The 26,913-nt window shown below is 48.7% G+C and overlaps 1 protein-coding gene and 1 long non-coding RNA gene across 2 annotated transcripts in view; one reads left to right on the forward strand and one right to left on the reverse strand.

Annotated features, from left to right (window-relative positions):
- The first annotated feature begins 1,442 nt into the window (after nucleotides 1–1,442).
- LOC132647246 (uncharacterized) lies at nucleotides 1,443–26,753 on the forward strand. The gene is made up of 5 exons (XR_009585601.1): nucleotides 1,443–1,635; nucleotides 23,332–23,693; nucleotides 24,501–24,666; nucleotides 24,969–25,131; nucleotides 25,858–26,753. It is a non-coding gene; the product is annotated as an uncharacterized LOC132647246 (long non-coding RNA).
- Nucleotides 23,194–26,913, reverse strand: part of Blm (BLM RecQ like helicase) — an 82,795-nt gene continuing 79,075 nt past the window's right edge. The window contains exon 22 of the mRNA XM_021645303.2: nucleotides 23,194–23,554. Within this exon, the coding sequence (XP_021500978.1) occupies nucleotides 23,377–23,554 (178 nt within the window). The 3' untranslated portion in view covers nucleotides 23,194–23,376. The remainder of the gene's footprint in view (nucleotides 23,555–26,913) is intronic.

Consider the following 26,913-nt stretch of genomic DNA (forward strand, 5'->3'; position numbering starts at 1 on the left):
TCCCCCAGTGCTGGGATTACATGCATGCAACCACTGCGTCCAGCTGCTTTACTTTCTTGAGGGAGTCTCAGCAGAAAACAAAAGTCTCCCAGTGGGTCCTATCAGGTATTAAAAACCCTCTGTTGTTGTTTGGTCTTTGTTTCCTAAAATCTGTATCACTGTTTTTTATCTTGTATTTATTTATTGTTAAATGTTATTCATAAGGTAGGTGGTGGTGGTGGGACCCAGTTCTTAGGAAGCTGAGGCAGGCAGATCACTGAGTTCAAGGCCAGCCTGGTCTATTCCAGGACAGCCAGGACTAAACAAAGAAACATTGTTTTGAAAAAACAAAAAACAAAGCCGGGCTGGGTGGCACCTGCCTGTAATCCCAGCACTTCTGGGAGGCAGAGGCAGGTGGATCTCTGTAAATTGGAGGCCAGCCTGGTCTATAAAGTGAGTCCAGGAAGCCAAGGCTACACAGAGAAACCCTGTCTGGAAAAATCAAAGCAAGCAAGAAAGCAAGCAAGCAAGCAAGCAAACAAACAAAAAAAAACCCCAAAAATGTTATGATTGTGTGTGCTGGGGGCATGTGAGCTACAGTGCACATACTGAGGGCAGAGGGCATCTCTCTGGGACTGGTTTTCTCCTTCTTCCTTTCCATGAGATCTGGGGATTGAACTGAGATTGCCAGGCTGGAATGGAAACTGCTTTTATCATCTCCACTCCACTCCACCCCGACCCCTGACCCTGAGCCACCACCCTGCCCTGAGCTTTGTTTTATATTAAAATTTAAAACAGATTTCTATGTTTGTGAATGAGTATTTTGCCTGCGTATATGTTTGTACGTGCCTGTTGCCCTTGAAGTCAGAATACTGGATCCCCTAGAACTGGAGTTATGGGTGGTTGTGAGCCAATCCACAGGGGCTGGGAACCCAGTTCCAGTTCTCAGCAAGAGCAACAGAGTTTTTTTTTTTTTTTTTTTTTTTTTTAGCTACACAGGGTTTCTCTGTGGAGCCCTGGCTGTCCTAGATTCACTTTTTGTAAACCAGGCTGGCCTCAAACTCACAGAGATCCATCTGCCTCTGCCTCCCAAAGTGCTGGGATTACGGGCGTGCACCTCAACTGTCAGGCTGGTTGTGTTTTGTTTTGTTTTAAGATTTATTTATTGTTTATACAACATTCTGCCTGCACACTAGATCTTACTATAGATAGTTGTGAGCCACCATGTGATTGCTGGGAATTGAACTTAGGACCTTTGGAAGAACAGAGAGTGTTCTTAACCTCTGAGCTATCTCTCTATCCCTGGTTGTGTTTTTGAGACAGGGTTACACATAGCTCAGGATGACCTTGAACTTCTGATCCTTTGGCCTTTGTGTGTCAACTGTTGGGATTCAGTTTCTTATTAATTATTAATTAATTTAGTGTGTACTTTCATGGCCATGCGCCACACATGCAGGCGCTATGGTGCCTGTGTGAAATTAGAGAACCACTTTTAGGAATCAGCCCTCTCCTTCTACTTTGTGGGTTCCAGAACCAAACTCAAACTCGGGTGACAGGCACCTCTGTATGCTGAGCCACCTGGATAGCAGGAGTGCTGCTATTTCAAGGCTATGCCACCGCGCCCAGCTTTCCTGGAAGACATCAAGAGGAGAAAAGGTGGGAAGGGGGCTGTGACCAGCACACTGGCCAGCAGGGGCCAAGACCGAAGGGCCAGGTGTCCATTCAGTGACTGCTGCAGTGTCCAGTTGAGCAGCGAGCAGCCTTGAATGCAAATGGCAGGTGGATGTGGCTATAGAGAAATTAGGCAGAGCTGGATGAAGAGTTGGACATGGGGTGAAGCCCAACATGGAACCAAAGATGATTCCTTGGTTCGGACCTCAATGAGAGGATGGTAAGGTGCTCTGCTGAGACAGGAAAGCCATGAGGGATGATGGGAGTAGGCAATGTCCTCTAAAGGGACTGGAGAGATAGCTCGGTGGTTAAGAAAACGGGCTGTTCTTCCAGAGGGCTGGGAGTTGACTCCTAGCTTCTAGGCAGCAAGTAACAAGCTCTGTAGCTCCTGCTCCAGGGGATCTGGTGCCATTTTCTGGCTTTCTTTGGTATGCATTTATGTGTTGCATAGACATATATGCATGCAAAACGCCCATACACATGAAAATGAAAAGTAAAACAGCAAGTTGGCCTTGGTGGTGCACACCTTTAGTCCCAGCACTCGGGAGACAGAGGCAGGAGGATCTCTTTGAGTTTGAGGCCAGCTGGTAAACAGAGGGAGTTCCAGGCTAGCCAGGGTTACACAGAGAAAATACTGTCTCCAAGAAGGAAAGAAAGAAAGAAAAAAAAAAATACAAAGTCAGTGCAGCGATAGTAAGCGTAGCTTAGCTTTTCGTGATGTAGGTGCCTGGCCTGGATGCACTACCTTTAGAACCAGCCCTCGGAAGGCAAAGGCAGGTGTAGATCTGTGAGTTTGAGGGTAGCCTTGTCTACATAGTGAGTCCCAAGCCAGGTAGGGCTACATAGTGAGACCTTGTCTCAAAAAAAGAAAAAAAATAGTGCTTTTTTAAAGTGCCTCCTGCTGTATGGGCTTTGTTCTCTTAGGGCCTTACAGTAGGTCCAAGAATGCTGGATCACCTGCTTGGGTCAGCGGCTTCACCTCCTGAATAATGACATCCTCCTATACCTCCTTCCTTCCTTCCTTCCTTCCTTCCTTCCTTCCTTCCTTCCTTCCTTCTTTCTTTCCTCATAGTTTATTTAATTTTGTTGTATGTGTATTACTGTGAGGGTGTCAGATTCCTTGGAATTGGGGCATGCACCACCACAGCAAATACTACTGTTTTGTTAGAAGAACATAGCATGTCATTAGGTTATAACATCCTGCTATACCCAGAGATCAGTGCCCTGTTCAGCCACCATCGGAGAAGCTTCCTATCACAGTAGATGGACAACTGGACAGTGTGCAAAGTGAGAGATTTTGAAACACTCAGGGATCAGGTTGCTATGCGGAAGAGGAGGCAGAAAGATTGTAAGAGCCAGAGGGGGTAGACAGCACCAAGGAAACAGCATCTTCCAGGTACCGCAGGACTGATACCCGTCTGAGCTCACAGAGGCGGTGGCAGCACATACAGGACCTCACAGGTTCAAGCCAGCCAGGCTCCCAGCCCAAGCCCAGAGCAGATTCCCACCCTTAACCAAGAACCTTCTGCAGTTAACACCTTCTTGCAAAGAAAAGAATTTTCCCCAGTGGAGTCTCACTGGGCATATTAACTACACTTAAAGGCAGGCCCCGTGCCCAGCAGATGTCAACACAAAATATTATATTTTTGTAGATTTTGTAGTATTTTTGTAGATTTTGTGTCTCATATTGCTTTGTTTGCTTTTTTTTTTTTTTGTCTTATTGGTCTTTCGGTTGTATATTATAGTTTCTGATTTTGTGTTTTTTGTTTGTGTGTGTGTATGTTTTTTTTAAATCCGTTTTTTTTTTTTTTTTTTTTTTGGTTTGCTTGCTTTTTTGTTTTCTAAAGAGAGAAAAAAAAAGGCGTGATATTAGGTGGGTGGAGAGGATCTAGGAGGAGTTGGGGGAGGGGAAATTGTGCTCAGCAAGGGGAGTGGTATGGATTTGTTTAAAAAAAAAAAGAGTGGGCAGAGGGCTGATTAGTTAATCAGCTGATTAACTAAAGATGGAACCCATGGCGCCTTGCAGGAACTATGAAAGACTTCTGCCACGGAACTATAGCCCAGCCTCTTCAGGGTGTTTTTCCTAAGGATTAAGGCATTCTTACTGTGTTGACTCAGGCAGACCGGGATCTCATTTTCAGAAAAAAATGGTCTGTTTGGGGATGCATCTTTTCCCTTAAAGCTTGAGCATGTGGCCAGCTGTGGTGGAGCCTGCCTGATCCCAGCCCTTAGGAAATACAGGCAAGAGGGTGAGCGGCTCATCATCATCCTCTGCTTATTTAGTGAGTTGGTGGCTAGCCTGGGCTACATGAGACCTTGTCTCAAAATATAATATACACTAAGTTGCTAGTCCTAGATATAGAAGCTCTTATACCATTTAGCCAAAAACAAAAACAAAACAAATCGACAACAAAACTCTGACGTGAAAGTCCACATAGAATTAAAGGAGCCAGGCGTGTATCACATACCTATGATCCCAGCACTCAGGAGGCAGAGGCAGGCGAATCTCTGAGCTCGAGGCTAGCCTGGTCTACAAAGTGAGAGTAAAAGGGACTGGGTGTAGTGATACACACTTGTCACCCCACACTCAAGAGGCTCGTGCGAGGAGTGCTGCTACATGCTCAAGGCTCACCCAGGACAGGCAAGGTGACGTAGCAAGACAGTGGTGTCCCTTGGCCCAGTGTGAGAGGCCGCAGCCTCCAGCTTGTGTGTGTCTGTGGGTGTGCAGGCGTGCATGTGTCTTGCGGCTGTGGGGAGGTCACATGATGCCCTTCCGGTGTCAGTCTTCACCTCTCACCTTGTTTAAGCCAAACAAGTTCGCTCTCCCGCTCCAGGAGTCTCTCCTGTGTCCACTTCCCACTTCCTGTGGGCATGATGGGGTTACAGACTCGTACTGCTGTGACTGGCCTTTACTTGGTTCCTGGGATCTGAACTTAGGTCTCAGACTTACGTAGTAGTAAGCGCTTTTACCCACGGGGCCATCTCCCTGGTTCTCCTTGTCTGCTTGGTCCAGGCTGTGGAGGGACAAGAGTAAGGCACGACCCCACAGTTCTCCTGAGCTCCCCAGATGCCAGGGCTGGAAGGAGAGTCACAGGAACAGGGGTACAGGGGGAACCTAGAGGCCCCGACTGGTGAAGGGAACAAAACACAATCACTGCTGCAGAGGGCCAGCAGGGACCAAAGTCACAGTCTCTGAAGTTCACCCAGGAGGGGTGCAGGGTGGTGAGTCCAGACTAAGACCCATTTCCTTGGGTCTCCTTCAGAGCTGGGGCCAGGCTTCTTCCAAAAGGCTAAGCTAGGCTCACTCGGCTGCATTGTTGACAATCTGTCCTGCACAGCTGTGTCCCTTCAGCCCTCAAGGCTGGCACCCATAACTGCCCTCTGAGGCCCAGGGAAAACGCTCTCACGACAAGAAAGCCGGCTCATCCTTCTCAAGTCAGCTCCTGGGAAGTTCTGGATGAGCCTGGGTCAGTCCTGGGTGAGGGGCCTGCTAGGGCCTGGCCTGTTCAGTTCTCCTGCACATACCAGCATGTAACCGGACATCACAGCATGGCTTCCCTAGCAAAAGACTTGAAGTAAACTGCGTCTGAGAGCTGGGGACCCGAGATTCTGGGCATCCATCAAATAAAGTGCTGGGAGCCTTTTTAAAAAGCGAGGTTCTGCAGAGGTGCTCATTGGGGCTGCTCTTGCACCTCCATGAATATGAATACATATTATCTAGTTGCTTATTCCATCCCCACGGGGCTGCCACAAATACCTTAGCAGGCAGCTCTCCACATTCTTCAGAGACTCAGTCTCTCCACTTTGCTTGACTCCCACCTTGCCTGGCACAGGGTCTGGGGCAGAGAGAGATGGAAGGTGGAAATCTTAGGAGCCAGATGGCCCTGCCAGACCCCAGCCCTGTGACTTATTCTCCACAATCTACCTCAGTTTCCTCATTTGTAACAAGGCGACACCATACCTCCCAGATGAGATAAAAGCCTGGCAGAGAGCAGGCCCTCAGTAACGGTGAAATGGGACTAGGAATGGAGGTCAGCCGGTAGAATGTTGGCCTAGCAGGTCTGAAGCCCTGCTTCCTACTCCAGCATTGCAAAAATCCAGGCCCATACCCGTAATTCCAGCCCTCGCAAGGTAGAGGCAGGAAAGTCACAAGTTCAAGGTCATCCACAGTAATATAGAATTACAGAGGGCTGAAGAGATGGCTCAGCAGTTAAGAGCACTGACTGCTCTTCCAGAGGTCCTGAGTTCAATTCCCAGCAATCTACATGGTGGCTCAAAAACATCTGTAATGAGATCTGATTTTCTTTTCTGTAGTGTGTGAAGACAGAGCACTCATAATAAATAAATATTAAAAAAAAATAATTACAGACAGCTCGGGCTACACAAGACCCGAGATAGTCCCAAAAAACTGACCTAATCAGGTATGGTGGCACACACCTGTAATCCCAACACTCTGGGAGGCAGCGGCAGAGGCAGGCGGATCTCGGTGAGTTGGAGGCCAGCTTGGTCTACAAAGGTTGTCCAGGACAGCCAAGGCTACACAGACAGAGAAACCCTGTCGGGAGGTGTGGGGAGAAGTGTTGCCTGATGGGAACTGTTAGGTGGGATGGGGCGGGGTCCATGATTTCCTGCAGAGATGAATCACAGCCCCAGAGCTTGGGACCTGCTGTCACCTCTCTGTGTCAGGAATGCTGAGCCGCCTTGGAAGTGCAGCAGATGGTAGAGTACAGGGGAAGGGTTCAGGCTGTCTTTCCAGTGACTGAGACGAGGAGCTGACAGCCTACGCCCTCCCCTGGTTCTGACACTCACCTGCCCTGCTAAGGGTGGGGGTGACCTCAGTTCACCCACCAGTCTTGGGAAGGGTGCTTGTGCTGGGGCTTGGCCTAGGCTTTCCTTTATCAGGAAACTCTTGGAGGTGCTTAGAAGGCATGGTTCAGGCAGCTTTGGGGGAGATGGTGGAGGTTATGTGGGGTGACAGCTCTCAACAGGGCATGGAATCTGAGCTATAATAGATGAGGCTGAGGAAGGCAGCCCTGCTGACATTGGTGTCCAGGCCCTGCCGTGTCAAGAATCCTCCATGAGCCAGGTGTGGTGGCACATGCCTTTGATCCTCAGGAGGCAGAGGGAGGCAGCTCTCCGAGTTCAAGGCCAGCCTGGTCTACAGAGCCAGGACAGCCAGGGCTACACAAAGAAACCCCATCTCAAAAATAAAACAAAACAACAAAAAACAAAAACAAACAAAAAAACCACCACCAACAAAAAACCTCCATGGTGTCCCAAACAGCTAATGCTATTTCCCTAGGAGCCCGGTCTTCTCACAAAAGATAACTTCCCCAGTGTTGGTTTACGGGCATGTGGACCATGGTGCCTGGCCTCTTCTGTCACTTAGTACTGGCCTGTCCTTTGAGCTCAGGTCTCATCATTTATTTCAACAAAACAAACTAAAAATAGCTAGGCTCCCCCCATTATCTCCCCTGTTCCTGTCAAGGCACTTGCCTCACCCATGTTTTGCAGATGAGGAAACCCCCCAGCTCTGGGAACTTGGTGGAGATTGTCTTGTAAGGGGCCCGCTTGCCTTCCTGCCTGCTGGGCATGAGGCCCCACAGGGGGCTAGAGCCAGTAAGACAAGGCAGGGCTGGACCTTCCCACGATGCTCAGGAGCCTGAGGCCCAAGGGGCATCAAGGAGTGACCATCAGGGGAATGTCTTCCTGGAGGGGCTGGAGTTGGGGAGAAGGTTGGAAGAAGACAGCCTTTCTATGAGCGTAGGGGAAGGGGAGTTCCGTCCTGACTGAGCGAAGCTGCAGGTTTGGGATAGAACCTGGGGCTCTGCTCCTGAGGGTGGGAGGCTGAAGGACCTCAGGGACCGTGTGTCCTACACCTTCTGCAGCTTGCCTGACACTAGCTAGAAGGTAACTACCTGGGCTTAGGAGCCCAGCTTTAGGGCAGATATTTCTGGCAACACAGGTCGTGGGTTCCTCCTTCTAAGAGGGCTGAATGCCTGAGAACCAACTTGCCTTTTTCAGCAATTCCTAGTCCTCAGGCACCCCAGCCAGACAAGAGTGAGTGGTGTGTATGTGTGTAATTTGGGGCCAAATCCAATGCTTTGAGCATGACAGGTAACTGAGCTACACCCCAGCTCATCTTGCTCCAGAGAGCTGGGAGTCCAGCAGGCACACGTCCTAGGGCTCCGTTCGCACCAGACATCTTATCTTCAGCTGTGACCTTCAGAGACTTCTGGTTCTCACACTGTCTTCCTGAAAAGCTTATTTACATTAAACTGCATGACTCACACAGCTTAAAACGGTGTGACTCTTGGGTCCGGGTATTCCTAGGACTCATCCTAGGGCTGTGTGTGTGTGAGTGTGAAGGTGAGGCAGAAGAATTGCCATGAGTTCCAGGTCATCCACAGTAAATATCAAGACTTTGCCATGAAAACAAACAAACAGGGGCTGGGGCTACGGCTCGGCTGGTGGTGTTGGCCAGTCTGGAGGAAACCTTGGACCCAATTTCCAGCATTTCACACACTAGATGTGTGGCAGAGACCTGTAATCCTAGCAGTTTGGAGAGTAGGCCAGAAGATCAGAAGTTCAGGGCCATATTTGGCAGTTTACCTAGCTTGAGACCAGTCCGATAGAGAGACATTGTCTCAAAAACAAACTGGCTGGCAGAATGGCTCAGTGGGTAAAGGTACTTGTCATCAAATCTGAGGACCTGAGCTAGAGCCCCAGGATCCACACGGTGAAAAGAGAACTTTTAACTCCCTTAGAAGTTCTTTTTGGATGCATTTACTTTGTGCTGGGTGTATGAGTATTTTTCCTGCATATGTGTATGTGTAGCATGTGTGTGCCTAGTACCACAGAGGTCAGAAGAAGACATCAGATACCCTGGAGACTGGATTTACAGAGAGCTGTGGACCACTGTGTGAGTGCTGGCCACTGAATCAGGTCCTTTGCAAGAGCCACAAGTGTTCTTGACTGCTGAGCCATCTCTCTAGCCCAAGAAAGATGAACTCTAGACAGTTGACCTCTGACCTCCAAACATCTATTGTAGCACACAGGAATGAGCATACATACACCCACAAAAAAAGAAAAAAAGAAAAAACAAAAGAAAGAAAGGCCAGCCTAGTGGCAAGTTTTGTTTTGCTGTCAGCTCTATTCCCAGCTCTAGAAGAACTTCCTGATACAAAGTAGATGCTCCCCACAGCCATTGTCCTATGGCAGAGTCTGGTGAATGCCACATCAACACTTCCTCTCTCTGTCTCTCTGAGACAGCCTCTCACCACCCTGGCACTCACTATGTAGGCCAGGCTGTCCCCAAACTCACAGAGATCAGTCTCCATGTGAACCCCAGGCTTCAATCCCCAGCACCAAGAAAAGAAGGCGAGCTCTCAAGCCTGTTCCCTTCTACTGTTGTTATTTTGAGACAGGACCTCACTATGTAGCTGGAGCTGGCTGTGAATTTGCAGCAATCCTTCTGCCTCAGCTTCCTGAGTGCTGGGATTACAGATGCTATTGCACTTAGTTTAAGAGGACTGAGTTTTATAGAAAAAAAAAATACAAATTGCTGAATATTGGATCAATCTTTTCACAAGATATTTTGTTTTATTAATAATTTCTTTAAGGTTAAGAATTATCATGAACTGGGCATGGTGGTGCACGCCTGTAATCCCAGCACTCTGGGAGGCAGAGATGGCGGATCTCTGTAAGTTTGAGGCCAGCCTGGTCTACAAAGTGAGTCCAGGACAGCCAAGGCTACACAGAGAGACCCTGTCTTGAAAAACCAAAAGGTAGAAAGCAATTGAAGAAGACATTCAGACATCAGTTTCTGGCTTAACACATACATGCATGCACACACATGAATGTACACACACACACAAACATTAGAGGCCAGATTTGATGTTGTGTGCTGTAATCCTAGCTCTCAGGAGGCTGAATGAAGCAGGAGGATTTTGAGTTTAAGGCTAGCCTGAGCTGCATGAGATCCTGTCTTGGAGAATGTTTTCTGTCTGTTGCTGTGGTAAAACACGGAACAAGAGCAGCTAGCACAGGTTTATTTCCCTTACAGGTTAGAATGCATCCTCAAGGAAGCCAGGCTGGAGCTCAAGGCAGGAACCTGGAGGCAGGAAGCAAAGCAGAAGCCATAAAGAGTGCTGCTTATTGGCTTGCTCCACATGGCTCACTCAGCCCACTTTTCTATACAACCCAGGCCCACCTTCCCAGGGATGCCACCACTCCCAGCGGGCAGGGCTCTCCCACATTAGTCAAGAAGTTTCCCACACAGCTGCTCACAGGCCAGCCTGGTGGAGGCATTCCATCAATTCAGGTTCCATTTTCCCAGAGGACTCTGACTTGTGTCAAGTTGATCAAAAAACCTAAACTGCACAGAAGAAAAAAACAAAACAAAACAAAACCGATGCCTCACTTAGGACAGGATCATTTCCTGGACTGAAAAGGATCCCTCTCTGTATTTCCCCTCCACTTAGACCCCATCTCCCAGGTTTTTATCTTTTCTGGAATAGACAGCTTGGCCTCACACATGCTAAACACACACTGTAACGCTGAGCCACACCTCAGTCTCTGGATTACCTATTTTTTTTTCCTTCGGTGCTGGGAATAGAACCCAGAGCCTCACACAAGCTAGGTAAGTGTTCCATCAGTGAGCTAGACTCTGAGCTCCAGCTACCTCATACTCTGGGGGATATATGTCATCGTCAAACCAAAGCTGTGGAATCTGGCAGCCATGCAGAGGGTCGTCATCACAGAAACACAAATGAATGGTGCCCGATGCAATGCAATCATTCGCTGCCCTGTGGGCGTCGGTCAACTCTGCATGTATATGTAAATCTACTTAGCATTCTTTCTTTGCCTACATATATGTGCTCCAATTTTCTCTGAACCAGCTGTCATATATTACTCATTCCTTAATTACTTAACAAGTTAAGTAAAATTTTTGACATGTGTTCATTTTATATTTGTACAAGAGTCAGGATTTTAATGCAAAAAAAAAAAAAGCACCCTTTTTAAACGGCTAGCTAGATTTCATTGCTGAGCAGTTTTAGTCTTACTTCCAAAAAGGGCTCATGGGTGCTATTTTCTCTGACCTTTCCATGTTCTCTATAAATCTGAACAACTTCACTGGGTGTAGTATTCTTGGCTTCCTCGTCTACGCAACTTTGAAGACTCTTGCCTTCTAGCACGGAATGCTGTGAAAAGGCTTGAGGCCACACTGATTCCCTCTGCTTCTTTGTGTGTGGTTGTGTGTGTGCTCATGTGTGTGCCCATGTGTGCGTGTCTCCACAGGTGTGTGGGTGAACAAGGCAGGGGCAGGTGCATGTGTGGAGGCTGGAGGTGATGCCTGGTGTCCGCCTTGGTCCCTCTCCACCTTACCCATGGAGGCAGGGGCTCTCACTTGAAACCAGAGCTTGCCTACTCTGCTGGTCTGTAGCCAGCTGGCTCCGGGATTCCTCTCCCAAGCACTGGGATTACAAGCAGGCTGTCACTCCTGCTTGGCAGTTACGTGGGTGGTGGCCATCCAAAGTCTAGTCCTCGTGCCTGCACTGCCAACACTTTACCCACCAACAATCTTCTTTTGTTTTGGGGACAGGGTTTCTCTGTGTAGCTCTGGCTGTCCTGGATTCACTCTGTAGACCAGTCTGGCCTTGAACTCACAGAGATCCACCTGCCTCTGCCTCCTGAGTGTTGGGACTAAAGGCATTCGCCACCACCACCGGACTTCATCTTTTATTTATTTATTTTTATTTCTTGTGTTTTCTTTTTGCTTTCCCCCTCCCTCTCGTTTTTGGAACTCAAGTCCACAGTCTTACCTCAAAGTTACTATAGCTAACAACGATGTGGATCTGGCTCCTCCAGCCTCCATTTCCCCAAGTGCTGCGATTTCAGGTATGTGCCACCACACTGGGTTTTATGCAGTGCTGGGGGCCAAATCAAGAATTTTGTACCTGCCAGGCAGCACTCTACCAACTGAGCTACATCCCTAGAACAGCAGCTCCCTTCAGTTTGCTTGCTTTTAAAAAACATGTTATGTAGCCCAGGCTAGTCCTGAACTCATGTTAACCAAGGCTGGCTGTGCTGCACAGTTCTTGTCAACTTGACACAAACTTAGAGTCACGTGGGAAGAAGAAACTCAGCCTCGGGCTTTCCTAAACCAGAGTGGCCTGTGGGCATGTCTCTGGGAAATTGAAAAATCATTTTATCACTAATTGGTATAGGAGGGGTGGGTGGGCCATCCGTAAGCGGGTGAGTCTGGGCTGTACGAACGTGAGCCAGGGCAAGCTAGTGAGCAGCGTGTTCACGCCTTCCCTGTGACGGCCTGCTACCTAAAGCATGAGCTGAGACAAACCCTCCCCCCTCTAGGTTGCTTTTGGCTGTGACATTTGTTACAGCAACAGGAAGCAAAATAGATCCCTGTCCTTGAACCCTTGCATTGATCTCTTTACTGGGGGCATGATTATTTGTTCTAGGTGCAGTCTTCCTTTTTTATTTTTACTTTCTGAGTCTTAGTCTCACTATGTAGCTCTGGCTGGCCTCAAGCTCAGAGGTCTACCTGCTCTGTCTCCTTAATAATGTGACCAAAGGCTTGTGCTACTGTGCTTTCTTCTTCTCGTACAAAGTTTAGGAGCTGAGAAGGTGGCTCGGAGGGTGAAGTGCTTGTTCAGATTCTCACAAACTTACATCAAACTGGGCGTGGTGAAAGGTTGTAATCTTAGTGGGGCTGAGAGAGGAGAACCCCTGGAAACTCACCAGCTAGCTGGAGACCCTGTCTCAAACAAGGTGGGGCCAGGACCAACACATGAGCAGCAAGGCTCATGAGCCCCCCCCAAAACACACACACATCCCCCCCCCATACATACACTTGTAACCCAGCACTTGGGAGGGATGCTGAGACAGGAGGATTGCCATGAATTTGAAGTCACATACCAGTAAGACAAACTCAAGCCAGGTACATGCTCCACCCCAGCTTTGTGTTTTGGGACTTGTGGGCGGGTAAGTCTTCTTCATGGACTCGTGACTGTTGTTTTTCTTTGAGTTCATTGCTTTCATGCTATGCTTTCAAGTTTCTGCCCCTGCTTTACCTTCTAGATATGTGTATGTCCTGGGGGCAGCCCCTAGCCAGGTAGCCAGGTGCTGTTGAGGTTCTGGGTACAGCCCAATCCCTTACAAGCTTTTTTTTGCTTCTGTTGGATCCCTTTTTTGCCATCCAGCCTCAGTCACTTTGCTGTGGCCTCAGGAGCCAGTTTTCAGGAAGAGGCTTGTGGTCCCTTCCTGAGTCACTCATGTGATTTCCTCCCTGGCCTTGCCACTTGCCATGAGGCTCTCATGCAAGTTCCTGTCTTCTGTCAGCCAACCCCTCCAGACCCTGCTTATTCTGACACAGGAGCCAGCTCACCCATCTGGCCCTTAATATGGTTGTGAAAGCCAGGCTTAGTAGCTTATGGCTGTGATCCCAGCACCAGGAAGCTGAGACAGAGGATTAGCAAGGAGTTCAACCTGGCGCCTAAGCTACATACTGAGATTCTGTCCTAGGCCCCTAGCAGAGCTGAGCTGGACTGAGGCATCTGGGGCCACATTGTAGCCTCCTGGTTATCCCTTCAATGCCCTGTGCCCCAGGCTGATCCTGCCCAGCCAGGACAGTGTCCACTCTGGACCAATGCTACCCTGTGGCCCGGGAACAAGCTCTGGGGCATCCCAACAGAGGCTGTCTGTCTTGTGGGCTTGTGGACTCATTCTCCCATCTTGTCATCACTCATTTTGTCAAGTATGGGCAGGAGTCTGAGATCTCCTTTAACTTGTGCTTCTCCAAACAACTTGTGCTTCTCAACTTCCAAGCAACATCTTCCAGAAGTATGCCCTGGGCTTCGCTTCCCTCAGAATGTGTGTTCTGAGGGTCTGGGCTGGATGGCCGCCTCATGCAGGTGATGTGGGCGTGCAGGCCTGGGGCTGAGGACTGCTGACTCATGCCCAAGGTAATCACCTTCTAGTCAATGAAGGCATGCAACTGCTTACGTAAGTCTTTACAGTACCTGGCCTGAGGCAGCCTTGGAATTCCCAGGTGGGTGGGCAGATTTGATTAAACCCCCATTCGATTGGTGAGGCCTCTGAGGCCCAGAGATGGGAAGTGGCTTGTCCCAGGTCACAGTCTCCAACAAGCAGGGTTGAAGAATTAGTTATGGGGTTCCAAATCTGTGGCTTAGGACTTGGGTGGTCCATCTCTGAGGGCAGAAAGGTCTTTGTCCATGCCACCAGAAGCCCCGCTGGGCTTCACAGAGGAAATAGTCTTGGCCTTCTTCTGGAGACTTTAGCTGCAAACTTCATGAGGACCCAGGAGGTGACCGACCACCTCTTCCCTGCCTGTGCCCCACTTACAGCCTCCAGCAGGGCTCCCAGTGAGGGCCTTGTTGGGGACCTTGGCCCAAGCGGCTGGGTGAGTGGTCTAGGTATCTCAGTGGCATAGAGAAGGCAGGCAGTCTGGGGTGGTACCTGGAGAGTGACTGGTTGGTTGGTTCTGGCCTTTCTGGGAGGATCCCATATCTGCCCTGGGAAGAAGCTATTGGGCCATGAGTGGGTGGCTGAGCTGGAGAGAACAATTGGCCAACGTGTCCTGGGTATTATCGGTTCTTGGCTCTGTTCTCATCCTGTCCTACCTAGGGGTGAGCTGATGCTGTCAGCCTGGTGACCAGAGGAAGCCCAGTGAATTCTGACGGCCTCTCACTTATTCCATTAGCCAGGTGGCTCAGAAGTCTTAGTTTTAAGAGGGAAGAGCAAATAACATCTTGAGGCCCCAGATGTGGGAAATGAGAAGGAAGAACAAAGCCCAGAGAGGGAGAAGCATGAGGGGATCTGCCAGACAAGGTAACAAACGCCATATTGGAATTTAGGAAACCAGAAGGGAATCTCACCGGAAGAAAAATGAAGTCCAGTCTTGTCTACCAAAAACAAAGGATCACAGGAGGCCAGGTGTGGTGGCATACACCTTTGGTCCCAGCAGGTAGATTCCTGAGTTCCTGGCCAGCCAAGTAGTGAGACCCTGTCTCAACCGCCCCCCCCCCAAAAAAAAACACCCAGAAACCAAAAACCACAGGAATATCACCTTTGTAATACTATCTTGTAACTTCCCCACCTCATTTTAAGCAAAAGCTTTGCCACAGGACCCTACCCATTCCCTCCATTCCTCCCTCAAAGATCATGAAAACAGACCCCAGTCCTGAATAACGCAATTCACCACACTGTTTTTGCAAAGTCAAAGTTGCCTTGACAACTTTTGCTTTCCGTGAGTGTGTGTTATCAGTGCCATCTTTGGACTCCAGACTTTCTTTCCTACAATCCTGAAGCTGCGAAGCCATTCCTTTCTGGTCTTTTCCTGCTAAGTTCTCCCTCTTCTTTATGTACCCTGTGTCCATCTCTCAGGATCCCTGTGTTGGGGACCATGGCTTGGCATCACCCCTCTTTGCATAGGACTTGTCCAGCAGGAATTGCTGACAGTGTCCCTCAATGTATATGGAGTCTGTCAGCCTCGCCTCGGCTCCTGGAAAGCACTGGGAACCTGGACAGTGCAGGCTGGGGTGGGGGAGGGGTGTGTGTACTGTGACTGTGGTTCTGATGTCCCAACAGACCGAGAAACACAGGAGAGGAAGGGCAATGTCTGCTTTGTGCTCAGGGAGAGTTGGCCTTGAAGGTACCACCCACAAGCCTAGGTTTCTGGGTTCCTTGGTTCGGCCACATGGGAGACAGGCCAAACAGCCATTACCTCCTTTGGATGGAATTCTATTTGCAAGAGAGGAAGCTGAGGCAAGAGAAGCAGGACACTCAGTGAGGAGATAAGCCGGCGCCTGACTCTGCTAGCCCACCGCTCCTAGCTATGAAAGTCTGAGCTGCAGGGACTGAGTGTGCCTCTTCCTCCCCTGGTCTGCTGCCCAGTGCCACACTGATCATGTGCCTTGCCAGTGCGAGGCAGGTCCTCTACCCTGCATCTCCCAGGCTTATCTCCCACCAGGCTCCCAGGCAGCTCTTGACTCACTCATGTTGTAACACACCACTGCCCATGGCTTCACTCCTACTGTGCTCTCTCGGCATCTTATTTGTTTCCTGCTATGGGGAGGGCCTGACTGTCCAGGAAGGAGCAGCCTGCTGGCTTCAGACAGGCGGGCACATCCCTGCAAGTGAACTAGCCAGGCTTTCTTCAGTTGCTTCACCTACTTTGGTGACACTAGCCCCTTTGACAGCTGTTGTTCCCACCTCAGAAATTCGCTCACGTTATCTTGGCAGGGCTCAGAACAATCTCCATCACAGGGTATGCTGTTGTTCTCTCTCTGAGGCACAGATAAGTTAAGCAACACACTCAAGCTCACACAGCAAATAGTAAACTTGGACTTCAACTTTAAGTAACCTGAGTCCATTTGACAGTCTTCCCTACTAAAAAAAATTGGTAGGAGAGCCTGGGTCACCTCCTCTCAGGAGCTGTCTGTTCCTAGACAGGGTGGGTGAATCCCATTGGGCTCTAAGCAGAGAAGTGGAAGCAAATATTATAACCCTGGTTTTGTAGAAAGCCTACAGCTCCTCTGGAAGAATCCTCAGCAGACCTTATCAAGAAGCAGCATTTGCCTGGCCCAGCAGGGAGACAGCTTTGCTCTGGGCGGATCTGGGGTGATGATTGCCCTTACTTGACCCCACAGGCTGGCAAGGCCTGGAAAATGTCAGTTCACACTTGCTTCTAAAGTTTTTAAGAATTTCCTTTGCTTCCAGTATTCTGCAAAGTGCATGCTGGGATTGGTGGGCCTGTTCCTTGTCACCAATCTCTTTAAGACGTACTTTGGGGACTGGGATAGAGTGCTCAGCACACCTGCCTAGCATGTGGAAGGCCCTAAATTCCATACAAAGCACCATTAAAAGGAAAAAAAAAAAAGATGGACTTTGGGCTGTGCATGATGTATGGGGTTTCGTGCCTGTAATTCCAGCACTTGGGAGGTTGAAGATGGAGAATGTTTACAGACTCAAAGCCAGCCTGGGCTACATGATGAGTTCAGGGCTAGAGGGCTGCAGTGAGACCCCATGCCTCAGTGGGATGTAGCTCAGTTGGTGTAGTGCCAGCCTATCGTGCCTGAAGCCCTGGGTTCCAGAGCCCCAGAACTGTACAAAGCTGGGACACAGCCAAAGGCATGACAGTGGTCGCCTGGGAGGCTCCTGCTTGAGAGTTGGAGGTACAATACGCAGTTTGTTATCTCTGGCTACCTGGCAAGTCCAAGGCCAGCTTAAGATACATAAGATTCTCAAATGTCCTCCAACCCCATAGACTTCAGAACTGGAAGGGCTCCGAGTCCTGTCCCTCTTATGAGGAGTTTGTTTGAAGAAATCACCTCAGTGCAGGGGTGGTCCACTTCTATGTTCATAACGCTGTGTGCTCCAGGACAGGCATTTCAACACTGACGATGGAGTATAAACCTGTATATTTTTGTTGTTGTTTGTTTTGAGACAAGGTTTCACTTTGTAGCACAGGCTGGCCTGGAACTCAAAACACACAGCAAAGCCAGACTGGCGCTGACCTCATGGCAAACCTCATCTCAGCTTCTCAAGAGCTGGGATTACAGCTGTGAGACAGCACAGCTGGTGAAAGTCTTCATTTTTGTTGCTGTGAAACCAAAGATAGAAGAGGAAGCAAGGTCTAACAGTGCATACTGTGGTCCCAGGACTTGGGAGACTGAGACAGGAAGATCACTTGAGCCCACCAGTTAGAGACCAGCGTGGGCTATGAAAGAGGAGAATGTCTTGCCTAGGTCCAGGAAACTAAAACCTCAGCAGTTGAGCAGCTGTCCATTCTCACCAGGGCTGACCCGTTACACTTTCTTCAGCAAGAGGCTAATAATGCTGGGTCCTAAACCATAGCAACAGACCAGGAAGGATGTAAGAAAGGCTGACTACGCTCCTGGACATGCTGAGCTCACTGTTTCTTCCTGCCATAGGATGTTGATGCTACAGCCAGCATGGGAACCACTGTCTCTGGCTGCTGCCTTCCCAGCTGAGATCTGAAGCTATGCGCAGGTGGAACCCAAGACCCAGTTTGATCCTCCCCATGGTTCTGAGGTCCTTACAAAGCTTTCCCCACATCTAAGCAAACTGCAGGTGCATGGGTTAGACAAAGAGCTGAAAGCAGATGCTGTGGATTGTATACATCTAAGCACATGATAAGTGAGTCAGCTTCAGGTCAATAAATGGGAGGCTGGGCTAACTATCTGATATCATGTGAAATACCAACACACCCAAAACATTGCACATACATAAAAGAACTGCAGGAACACCGAGGCCAACCAGAAGAAACTTTGCTTTGGAAGTGAGGGAGGAACCAGGCCACAGAGGCTTGGGCCATCGCCTCCATAGGTCACAGGGTACCATGGTCCACAGATTTAAGTCCCCGTTTTCCTGCTGTTTTCCCTTGTGAGGGGAGTCTGGGCAAATGCCATCAGTTGTCCTCTTCACACATCTCATGCATTCATCCACCCACCCTTTCTCGTATCCATCCACCTATCAATTCATCTACCCATCCCTCACCGATTCCCCCCTTCATTATCTATTATCTAACACTCATCTATCCACCCACCCACCCACCCCAGTGATCTCTGCCTTCGATCCATACACACACCTACCCATCAGGCAAGCATCATTCACGTATGCACCCATTTCCAACATGCACCAGCACTCTGGGGTAGAGCCTACATCTACAAGCAGAGGTAAATGCCTGAGAAGAGGTAGAGGCAGTGGCAGGACCTGCTTGGGGTTTTGCAAGAGTCTGTTTTCTGTTGCTACATATAATGGAATACCTGAGATAGAGTCACTTATAAAGAAAAAGTTTAATTAGCTCAAAATGCTAATGGCTCTGAAGTCTATGGGGTTTGAACTCGTGGCAGAAAGTGAAACTACAATGGAGCAAACATGCTTTCCGATAATGTGCTTGTGAGGCCACTGACTAGGTGGTTAGTTTTTTTTCTTCCTTCAGCTTGACACAGACTGGAGTCACCTGGGAAGAGGGAACCTCAAATGAGGGACTGCCTGAAGGCAAGTCTGTGGGCCATTTTTTTGCTTCCTCATTGTTGTGTGAGAGCCCGGCCACTAAGGGTGGAGCCACCCCTGGACAGGTTAGTCATGGGTGGTACAGGAAAGCAGGCTGAGCAAGCCATTGACATAGAGCCAGTGAGCAGCACTCCTCCATGGTCTCAGCTTTAGTTCCTGCCTTTACATTTCTGTCTTGAGTCCCTGCCCTGACTTTCCTCAATGATGGGAGGATGGACAGTGAATTGTAAGATGTAATAAACCCTTTCCTTCCGACGCTGCTTTTGGTCATGGTCTTTATCACAGCGACAGAAGGCAAACTAGGACACTAACAAAGTCTTCCAGAACGGGCCCACAGGAAAGGCTTTAGGAAGGCCAATCACCCCTTCAAGACCCCACCATCACCAACCACAATGACAATAAAATTTCCAGCATGCCTCTGCATTTCACTGGCTGTGGTTTTCTGTAGTGGTCTCTATCTGTTGCTAAGAGCCGTTTCTTTGATGAGGGGTGAAGATGCACTGAACTATGGCTATAAGGACAAGTATTTGGAATGTAGTTAGGGGTTATGCTGGTTTAGTCAAGTGGTTGTAGGTTGTTTTACATATATGCATGTAACAACAATTGAATAAAAAAGGTCATGAATTTGAAAAAGAGCAAGGAGTAGTATGTGGGAGGGTCTGAAAAGAGGAAATGGAAGGGGGAAATGATGTGGTCATAATTTTAAAAATAAAAGAAATAATTCAACTCAATGTAAGGGGCTGAGGATGTGGCTCAGTGGACAAGAGTCTAACATGCAGGAAACTCCAGGTTCAATCCTTGGAGCACATACAGAAATGTTTTGTAGGGCAAAACGGCACTCACCTGCAATCACAGCACTTAGGAGGTGAAGGTGAGCTGGGTATGATGACACACACCTTTAATCCTACTACTCAGGAGGCAGAGGCAGGGGGATCACTGAGTTCACGGCCAGCTCAGTCTACTGAGCAAGTTCCAGGACAGCCAGGAGTAAAGAGAAACCAAACCAAACCAACCAACCAACAAAAAGAGGTTCAGTGAGGCCACAGAGCTTACAGTCACTAGATTTCTGAGGTCAGGGCAGTGTCCTGCTGGTCCTACCTGGACACAAGAGCTGCGCTGGCCCTAGATGCTCAGGTCTTCATCCTTGCAGCAGGCCCAGGCAGTTGTGAAGGGATGTTGTCTACTGGAGCTCGAGTGGGCACGTGTTTCTGCACAGCCACAAGACACTGGCATTCCTCTAGGACATTACTGGGGTTACACTTTCCTAGTTAAGGGAGCTCAAGGTCCTTCCTATAGAAGAGACCCAAGGATGCCAAGCTTCAGCTGGCCTCTGGCTATAATTCTTGGTGTCTCTGGTATCCTTCTTTCCAGGTCAGAATGTCAGAGGCTGCTAATGTCCAGAAACTCCAGGTCAGACTTCTCAACTCAAGCTTCACTATGTCCCAAGGGCTACTGCCTGGGGTTTCTGCCCCCATGAGAAAATCTTCCCTGGGGAAGGTGGTACTCTGCCTTGGCAAAGGGTCACACTGCTCCCAGCAGGGACTGTGACAGGGCCAGGCCAGACTGCTCCTTGTATGAGTATGGCTGGTCCTGTGTGGAATCCACAGAGACGGGTAGGTCTTTTGGGGGTACAGACTTCAGCCTAGGGGCCATATATTTATCCCTGCACACTCCTGTTGGTCCCCAAACCAAACTCCATGTGCACATCTGCCTGGTCGTAGGGACCTGCCCCAGGTCCCACATCATGAGGGTGGTGAAGAATGGTCTACCCCACAGTTCAATTCTGTGAACTGAATTCTGGCTTCTTGTCTTGCTCTTTTTCACCGTAGCCATCATCAAAATAGGTCCAAAAGGCTACCACAACCAGTGTGTATCTTGTTCCTTCCTCCTCACGTGGCTGAATGAGCTGGGAGGTAAAAAGTAGGAGATACATGTTTTGGAAGCTCAAGCTTGCAAGGTCTAGTTTCTGGAGCTTTGCTCTGTGCTGCACAGCTGCGCCTACTGAGCCCTTGCCTCAGAGCGTGGAGGAGCTAAGCACGGGAACCACAGCATCCTGGAGGTCTGGGCAGAAGCTGCCTCCTGTGTGAGACTCACTGAACTGCTACTTTGGTCCTCATGAGGGAGGTCACACGGGATTGTCAGAAGCCGGGCGTGGGTGGTAGGAGAGGCAGGTGGATCTCTGTGAGTTGGAAGCCAGCCTGGTCAACAAGAATCCAGGATAGCCAGAGCTTGTTATATACAGAAACCATGTCTCAAAAAAACAACAAAACCCCAAAACCTTCCACTCCCCCTTCCCCCCCAAAAAAGAGGCTGTCAGAGCTCCATGGGGAATCTGTCCAGGCCACAGTTCCTCCGTCTAGACTCTAGGCCTTTGGGGCCTCACCCACATTGGGATCTGGACTCCCAGGCTTATGGGAACCCCCACCTACACAGTCTTGGAGGTGGAGATTTGGCTGGGCTTCTGGAGCTTTCTAAGGATGGAGAGAGTCTTCCAGGCTGTGGTGGGAGGTAGAGGTGCAGCAGTTTGTTAAGAAGAGCAGGGAGGGTCCTGGGCCTCCATTTCCTCTTGTGGAGAAGCCGTAGCTGAGCTGTGCAGTCTGACTGCAGGCTGGCTGCCCCTGAAGCCTGCTGCAAGGGAGCAAAGCAGGTCAGAACAGGTGGCCCCTGAGGCTTGGAAGAATGGGGCTGGGAGAGGAGGTTGGATTGCTTAGGGAAAGAACAGAGACTCTTGGGGATGGAGACCTGGATCACATATAATTTACTGTCCTAACTGGAGCACTTCGTAGAACAAAATGGGGCTGTGTTAATTACAGCAGGAAAAACAGATGCAAACTGGGACTCCAGGGCAGAGGCCTGTTACCATACTTATTACCACTTCCTAGTGTGTGTGTGTTTGGGCAAGTTACATAACCTTTCTGGATCCTGCTTCCTACATAAAAAAAGGATACTGTGATAACTGCTTCCCAGGGCTGGTAGAGGATGAGTAGAAACAAGCTGCTGGGTGGCCTGGACTCTTGATGTTTCCTCTGTGAGGCCATGGAAGGTCACGTGTCTCTGGAAGTGATTAGGGGTCTGTCACCTAAAAGTTCTCTGGAATACAAGGGTCTTGGGGGTATGCATAAGACACAGGTTCCATAGATGCTGGTCAAAGTTGAGGAGGCAAGCCTTTTGATCATCTTAACTAGGGGAAGGTTCCAGATAAGACATTCCTGGTGGACCTGTCTCTCGCCTTCCCTTAGGTGATGGCTGCACAGAACATCCTCATTAGACTCAGCCCAGGGCAGCTTCACTGCCACTTGCCTCTGCTTGCCTCCTCTTGGGGTTGCCCACATGGAATGGTACAGTCCCCAGGGCATCTGCTCAGAATGGATGCCAAGTTAGGGGAGAAGGCAGCTACATTTTCTATGTCAGCTCCAAACTAGAATGTTTCTCCAGAGCTGAGTGAAGCCTGTGTCTGCCACTTGTGCTTGCTAGATTCTGGACATATCAAAGTCCCCAGGCTCGAGGTTGGGAGGACTGTCCTATCCTTTTATTTTGGAGACAGGGTTTCTTGTGGCATAGGCTGTGGTCAAATTCATGGCGTAGTTGAGAATGACCTTGGACTCTTTCACCCACTCAAGTCATGGCTTGGCAGCTCTGGAAGATTAAGCAAACAGCGCTCAGCTAACTTATTTGGATAGTCTCTCCGCTAAACAGGCAGAGGTGGCAGGAAGCAGGGGTCCCTCAGCACAGGTGTATGACCTCGTCAGTTCTGAGGTCTCAGGAGAGTGGTCTGTAAGCTTCTAGCTCCCTTCTCCTGAGTGAGGTCAAGGAGTTGGGAACTACACGGAGGGCAAAGCAGGAAGTATATCATTAGTTAACAATCCTTGTAAGCACAGTCTATTTGGCTAGTCTAAATCTAGTACAGATCAGGCAGCCTTGTGTTTGTTCGCTGTTGTTGTCTATCTTCTTTCTTTGAAGAAAAAAAAAATGTCTCCATTGCCAGCGGTGGCCCTGAACTCCTAGGTATAGGTGATCCTTTCGGCTCAGCCCCCGAGTCACTGGAAGTACTAGCTGTGCGACACTGTAGCCAGCCTCAGTGCTGACAATTTGACAGGCAAAAGAGCAGCACCTCATGTTTTAATTTGTACTTTTAATTAATTAGGGAGATAGAGTATTTTTCACATATTTGTGGGCCATTTGAATTTCTTTTTCGGAGACTAGCCTATTCACAGCCTTTGTTCTGACTTTTTCTTAATGATTTATAGGTACTCTGACCATTATAGAAATTATTATGTAATATATTTTCTATTTTCTCTGTCATTTGTCTTCTGATCTTTTTGTTGAGGTTGTCTCACACAAGAAGTTCTACAGTTTCACAATGTCTCATGCTGCCTTTTCTTTTGGCTTCTGCGGTACACTCAGAATTTCTCTGGGGTAGATGATTCAGCCATTGTTACAGATGCTCTGTGAAACAATGGCCACTACATTTGCAGCAGCAGCAGCAAAGAAAATGTTTATTTAAAAATAAGAACTATCACACGAGAGATACATTTAAATATTAATAGATAGGAGTGAAAACTTCAAATGCTGTTAACAAGACTAACAGCTTTCTATTCACAGATGGTCAGATGCCGACAAGCAAGATCTAAGTGCTGAGAAGTGCTGTTAGGAAAATGCATATGAAGGCCTGAGGAACGCTCTATTTACAGGCTTCGGAGGAGCCATAATCCCCAATCTTCTACTGGCTGTTGATGTTGCTTGAGAAGCACATGAAGCTGAGCTGGATCCTGTTACACCAGAGAATTTACTTCTAGAAGATACTTTTCTGCATGTAGTAGAGCCCCTAAAAATGTGGCAAAAAAAAAAAGATTAAAATTCTAAATGTGACCAAGTTAACGGTCTTTTGTGTGCTAACTTGCAGGAGAACAAGCATGGTTATCTTTGGTCTTGTGTTCGTCTGCATTTTCTGTCTGGGGGGGGAGGTAAGTTTCCCTGTCCCACTATGCTATGCAAGTCTGCCCCAAATTTGTCTTTATAAAGTATTTCAATTCTGTGGCCTGTGACCAACCCACAGACCCTCTCTCTCCAGTCACATCTTCCACAGCCCACAGTCAGAACCCTCTGAATCTATTCTGACAAAAAAGGAAGTGAAGACATCTCTTAAAGACCCAAATCTCTGGCAATCAGATACCCTAGAATTACTACGCTGACACAATTCTGAGCAAGGCAGTTTTGTGGGTAGCGGAGACGGGACAAAAGCCTCTGGGTGGCCTTGTCCTAGGAAGGCTGCAGATGTAGCTCCTTAGGGAGGACCAAGCTGTCTTATGCAGTGGTCTGGCATGTGTCAGGTCCCCGTAGCCTGCAGCACCTGCCAACTCTTCCTTCCTGCTCACCACCTCCCGCAAAGAGGGAAGAGGGCCCCGCCACAGCCTGCCTGAGTCTTGTACATCGCTTCTTTGCTGACCTAAAGATAGCAATTTTCTTTCTCTTAATAAAACAAGAAGCAAACCACCCTGCCAGTTGGTTTACAGTGACAGTGGGCAGCCCCTTCAGAGGCTCTGCAAACCCAGTGAGGTCTGCATCAGTTCTAGAATCCAGGGCAGTCAGTGGCTTCCCAGGGCACTCTGCTGGGGCTAGGTAAAGAGTTTTCAACAATTTAAACCTCTTGCTGGAGGGAAGGCAATTTCACTGTAGATCTGGCAGAGAAGCAGCCTGAAGTTTCCCTATGCTGATTTCCTGCTGAGAAATGAAGCCTGGAGCAAAAACCTGCTGTTTATGTTGATTTACAGAATGAATCTGCCAACAGCAGCCTCCATTTCAACGGCTCATCCATTTTCCTCCCACTCAGAAAGCCCAGAACACACCTGGTTCATTGTGTGTCATCCTGGAGATGTGAGCCCTTGTTGGGGGTGAAGGGCTCTGGCAAGGAGCCCCAACTATTCCCCTACTGTACAGGTGAGCAGCCTGGGGGCTGGAAATGTCCTCAAGAGTGGGCTGAGAAACCCAGAGGACCAGAGCAGATGTGAAGAAGGTGCTGATGGTGAAGAGCTGCCTAGCTGGTGGGCAGAAGAGAATCCCTTCTTAAACACACCTGGCGTGGAAACTGGTGCTGACTGTGGGACACTATGATACTGGTTTTGCTTTCTGAGACAGGGTCTCATATAGCCCAGACTGGCTTTGAACTCATGTATGTATGTATGTATGTATGTATGTATGTATGTATGTATGTAGTTACTTATTTTTGTTTTTCCATACAGGGTTTCTCTGCGCAGTCCTGGCAATCCTCAGACTCAACAGATTTGTCTGCTTCTGCCTCTCAAGTGCTAGGAATGAAGGCGTGTGTGACCATGCGTGACATTGAACTCAGTATGTGCCCACAGACTAGCCTGCACTCTGATCTTCCTGCCTCCTAGCTCCCAGGTAAGGCCCTTCACGCCTGCTTTAGGTAGGAGTTTTACTCCTTATAATGAGATTCCAGGCGACACAGCGATGAGCTTCCCTCTCACGAACAAGCGCTGTGAGAACTGAATAAAGGAGCCAGCAGCGGTGCACAGCGCTGACTCCCTTTCTTCTAACAAGCAAAAGTCAGATGACAGACTGCCTATATGTTCAAGGGGTGTCCACAGACACACACAAGTGGAAGCGCTCTGAGCAGTCAGGCCTGGCTAGTGTCCAATCCCACCTCTGAAACTGACCAGGCCAGACTGGCCTCAGGCAAGCCCTTCCCACACAGGCCAGGCCAGTTTCCCCATCCTAAACCCACGGGGATTGGACTAGAAGCTTTTTAAGGTCTCTTGCTCTGTGAACGACTAAGGAAATGAGAGTTTCCCAAGGGACAGGAATAAATGAAGGAAATGAGAAAATGTCCTCACTGAAGAATATCTGATGGTCACTTGCGCACTCAAAACCGCAAAATTAAACCACCATTTACGAATGTCTTTAATTCTGTACTCTGGCAGAAGGGTTAGCACATGTAAGAAGTCTGTTTATGAATTTAACAAGGAATGACAATTTGGTGACATTGCCTTCCTCTCTCTTTCCCCACTCAATCTTGTTTTTATCACTCTGGAGAAGAGGTAGAAAAACTGCAAAAGCAAACACAACAGCTTGCAAAACTCACTGCAGCTTTGTTTCTCCTTTTCTAAGTGATTCTGTTACAATATGAAGTTTTTTGGGGGCCACCATCTCTGGATTGAAGGCAAAGAAGCAAGGCAGAAGGTAAAGGGCGTGTGGCAGAGGTTGGGAAAGGAGCTGTTGGACCTAGCCCAATGGTGGAGAACAAGCCTGCTGCCAAGACCTGGCCACTCTGCATTTGCTTCTCCCTCTACAGACATGTTGCAATCCAAAGACAAGCAAAGGGAAGGGAAGACAGAAACCACTTACACAGTCCCTAAAGAAACTTGGCTTGCCCACCGTTTGGAGTTCCTCAATCCTGTCAAGGCTAGGAGGGCCAGTCTCCAGGGCATTGAAAGTGGCAGGGAGGTGGAGGGACGTAGCTGGGCTGGCATGCTCATTTAGTATGGAGGAGGAGAGAGGTTTGATCTCAGCATAAACCAGGTGGAATGGCCCATGTGTACTGTCAGCAGTTGGAAGGTAGAGGCAGGAGTATAAACTCAGGGACATCCTTGGCTAGAAACAAGTTCAAGGCCAGACTGTGACACAAGAGACCCGCAGAGAGGCCTTACGGAATCTTGCAGCCAGGGGGAGTGCAGCAAACACCCGAAGATGGACAAAAGCCTGGACAACACACAACCCTTTGTTATTTACTCAGTGTATTTTTGGTGGAAGAGTACTTTAAGAAGAACAATTACCTCAAAACAAACAAAAATTTTGAGGTAAAGACAAAGTTCAAGAAGTATTTGCAAATTATATTGTTTTAAAAATCTGAAGCCAGGCTGGGGAGATGGCTCAGGGGTTAAGAGCACTGACTGTCTTCCAAAGGTCCTGAGTTCAATTCCCAGCAACCACATGGTGGCTCATAACCATCTATAATGAGATCTGGTGCCCTCTTCTGGCCTGCAGGCACACATGCAGGCAGGATACTGCATACATAATAAATAAATAAATTAAAAAAAATCTGAAGCCATGTTTTTTTGTTTTTTTTTTGAGATAGGGTTTCTCTCTGCATCCTTGGCTGACATGGACTGGGATTAAAGGCTTATGTCTCCGTACCCAGCTTGAAGCCATGTTTTTATTTTGGTT

Source organism: Meriones unguiculatus, chromosome 14, assembly GCF_030254825.1.
Source record: "Meriones unguiculatus strain TT.TT164.6M chromosome 14, Bangor_MerUng_6.1, whole genome shotgun sequence".
Lineage (NCBI taxonomy): Eukaryota > Metazoa > Chordata > Mammalia > Rodentia > Muridae > Meriones > Meriones unguiculatus.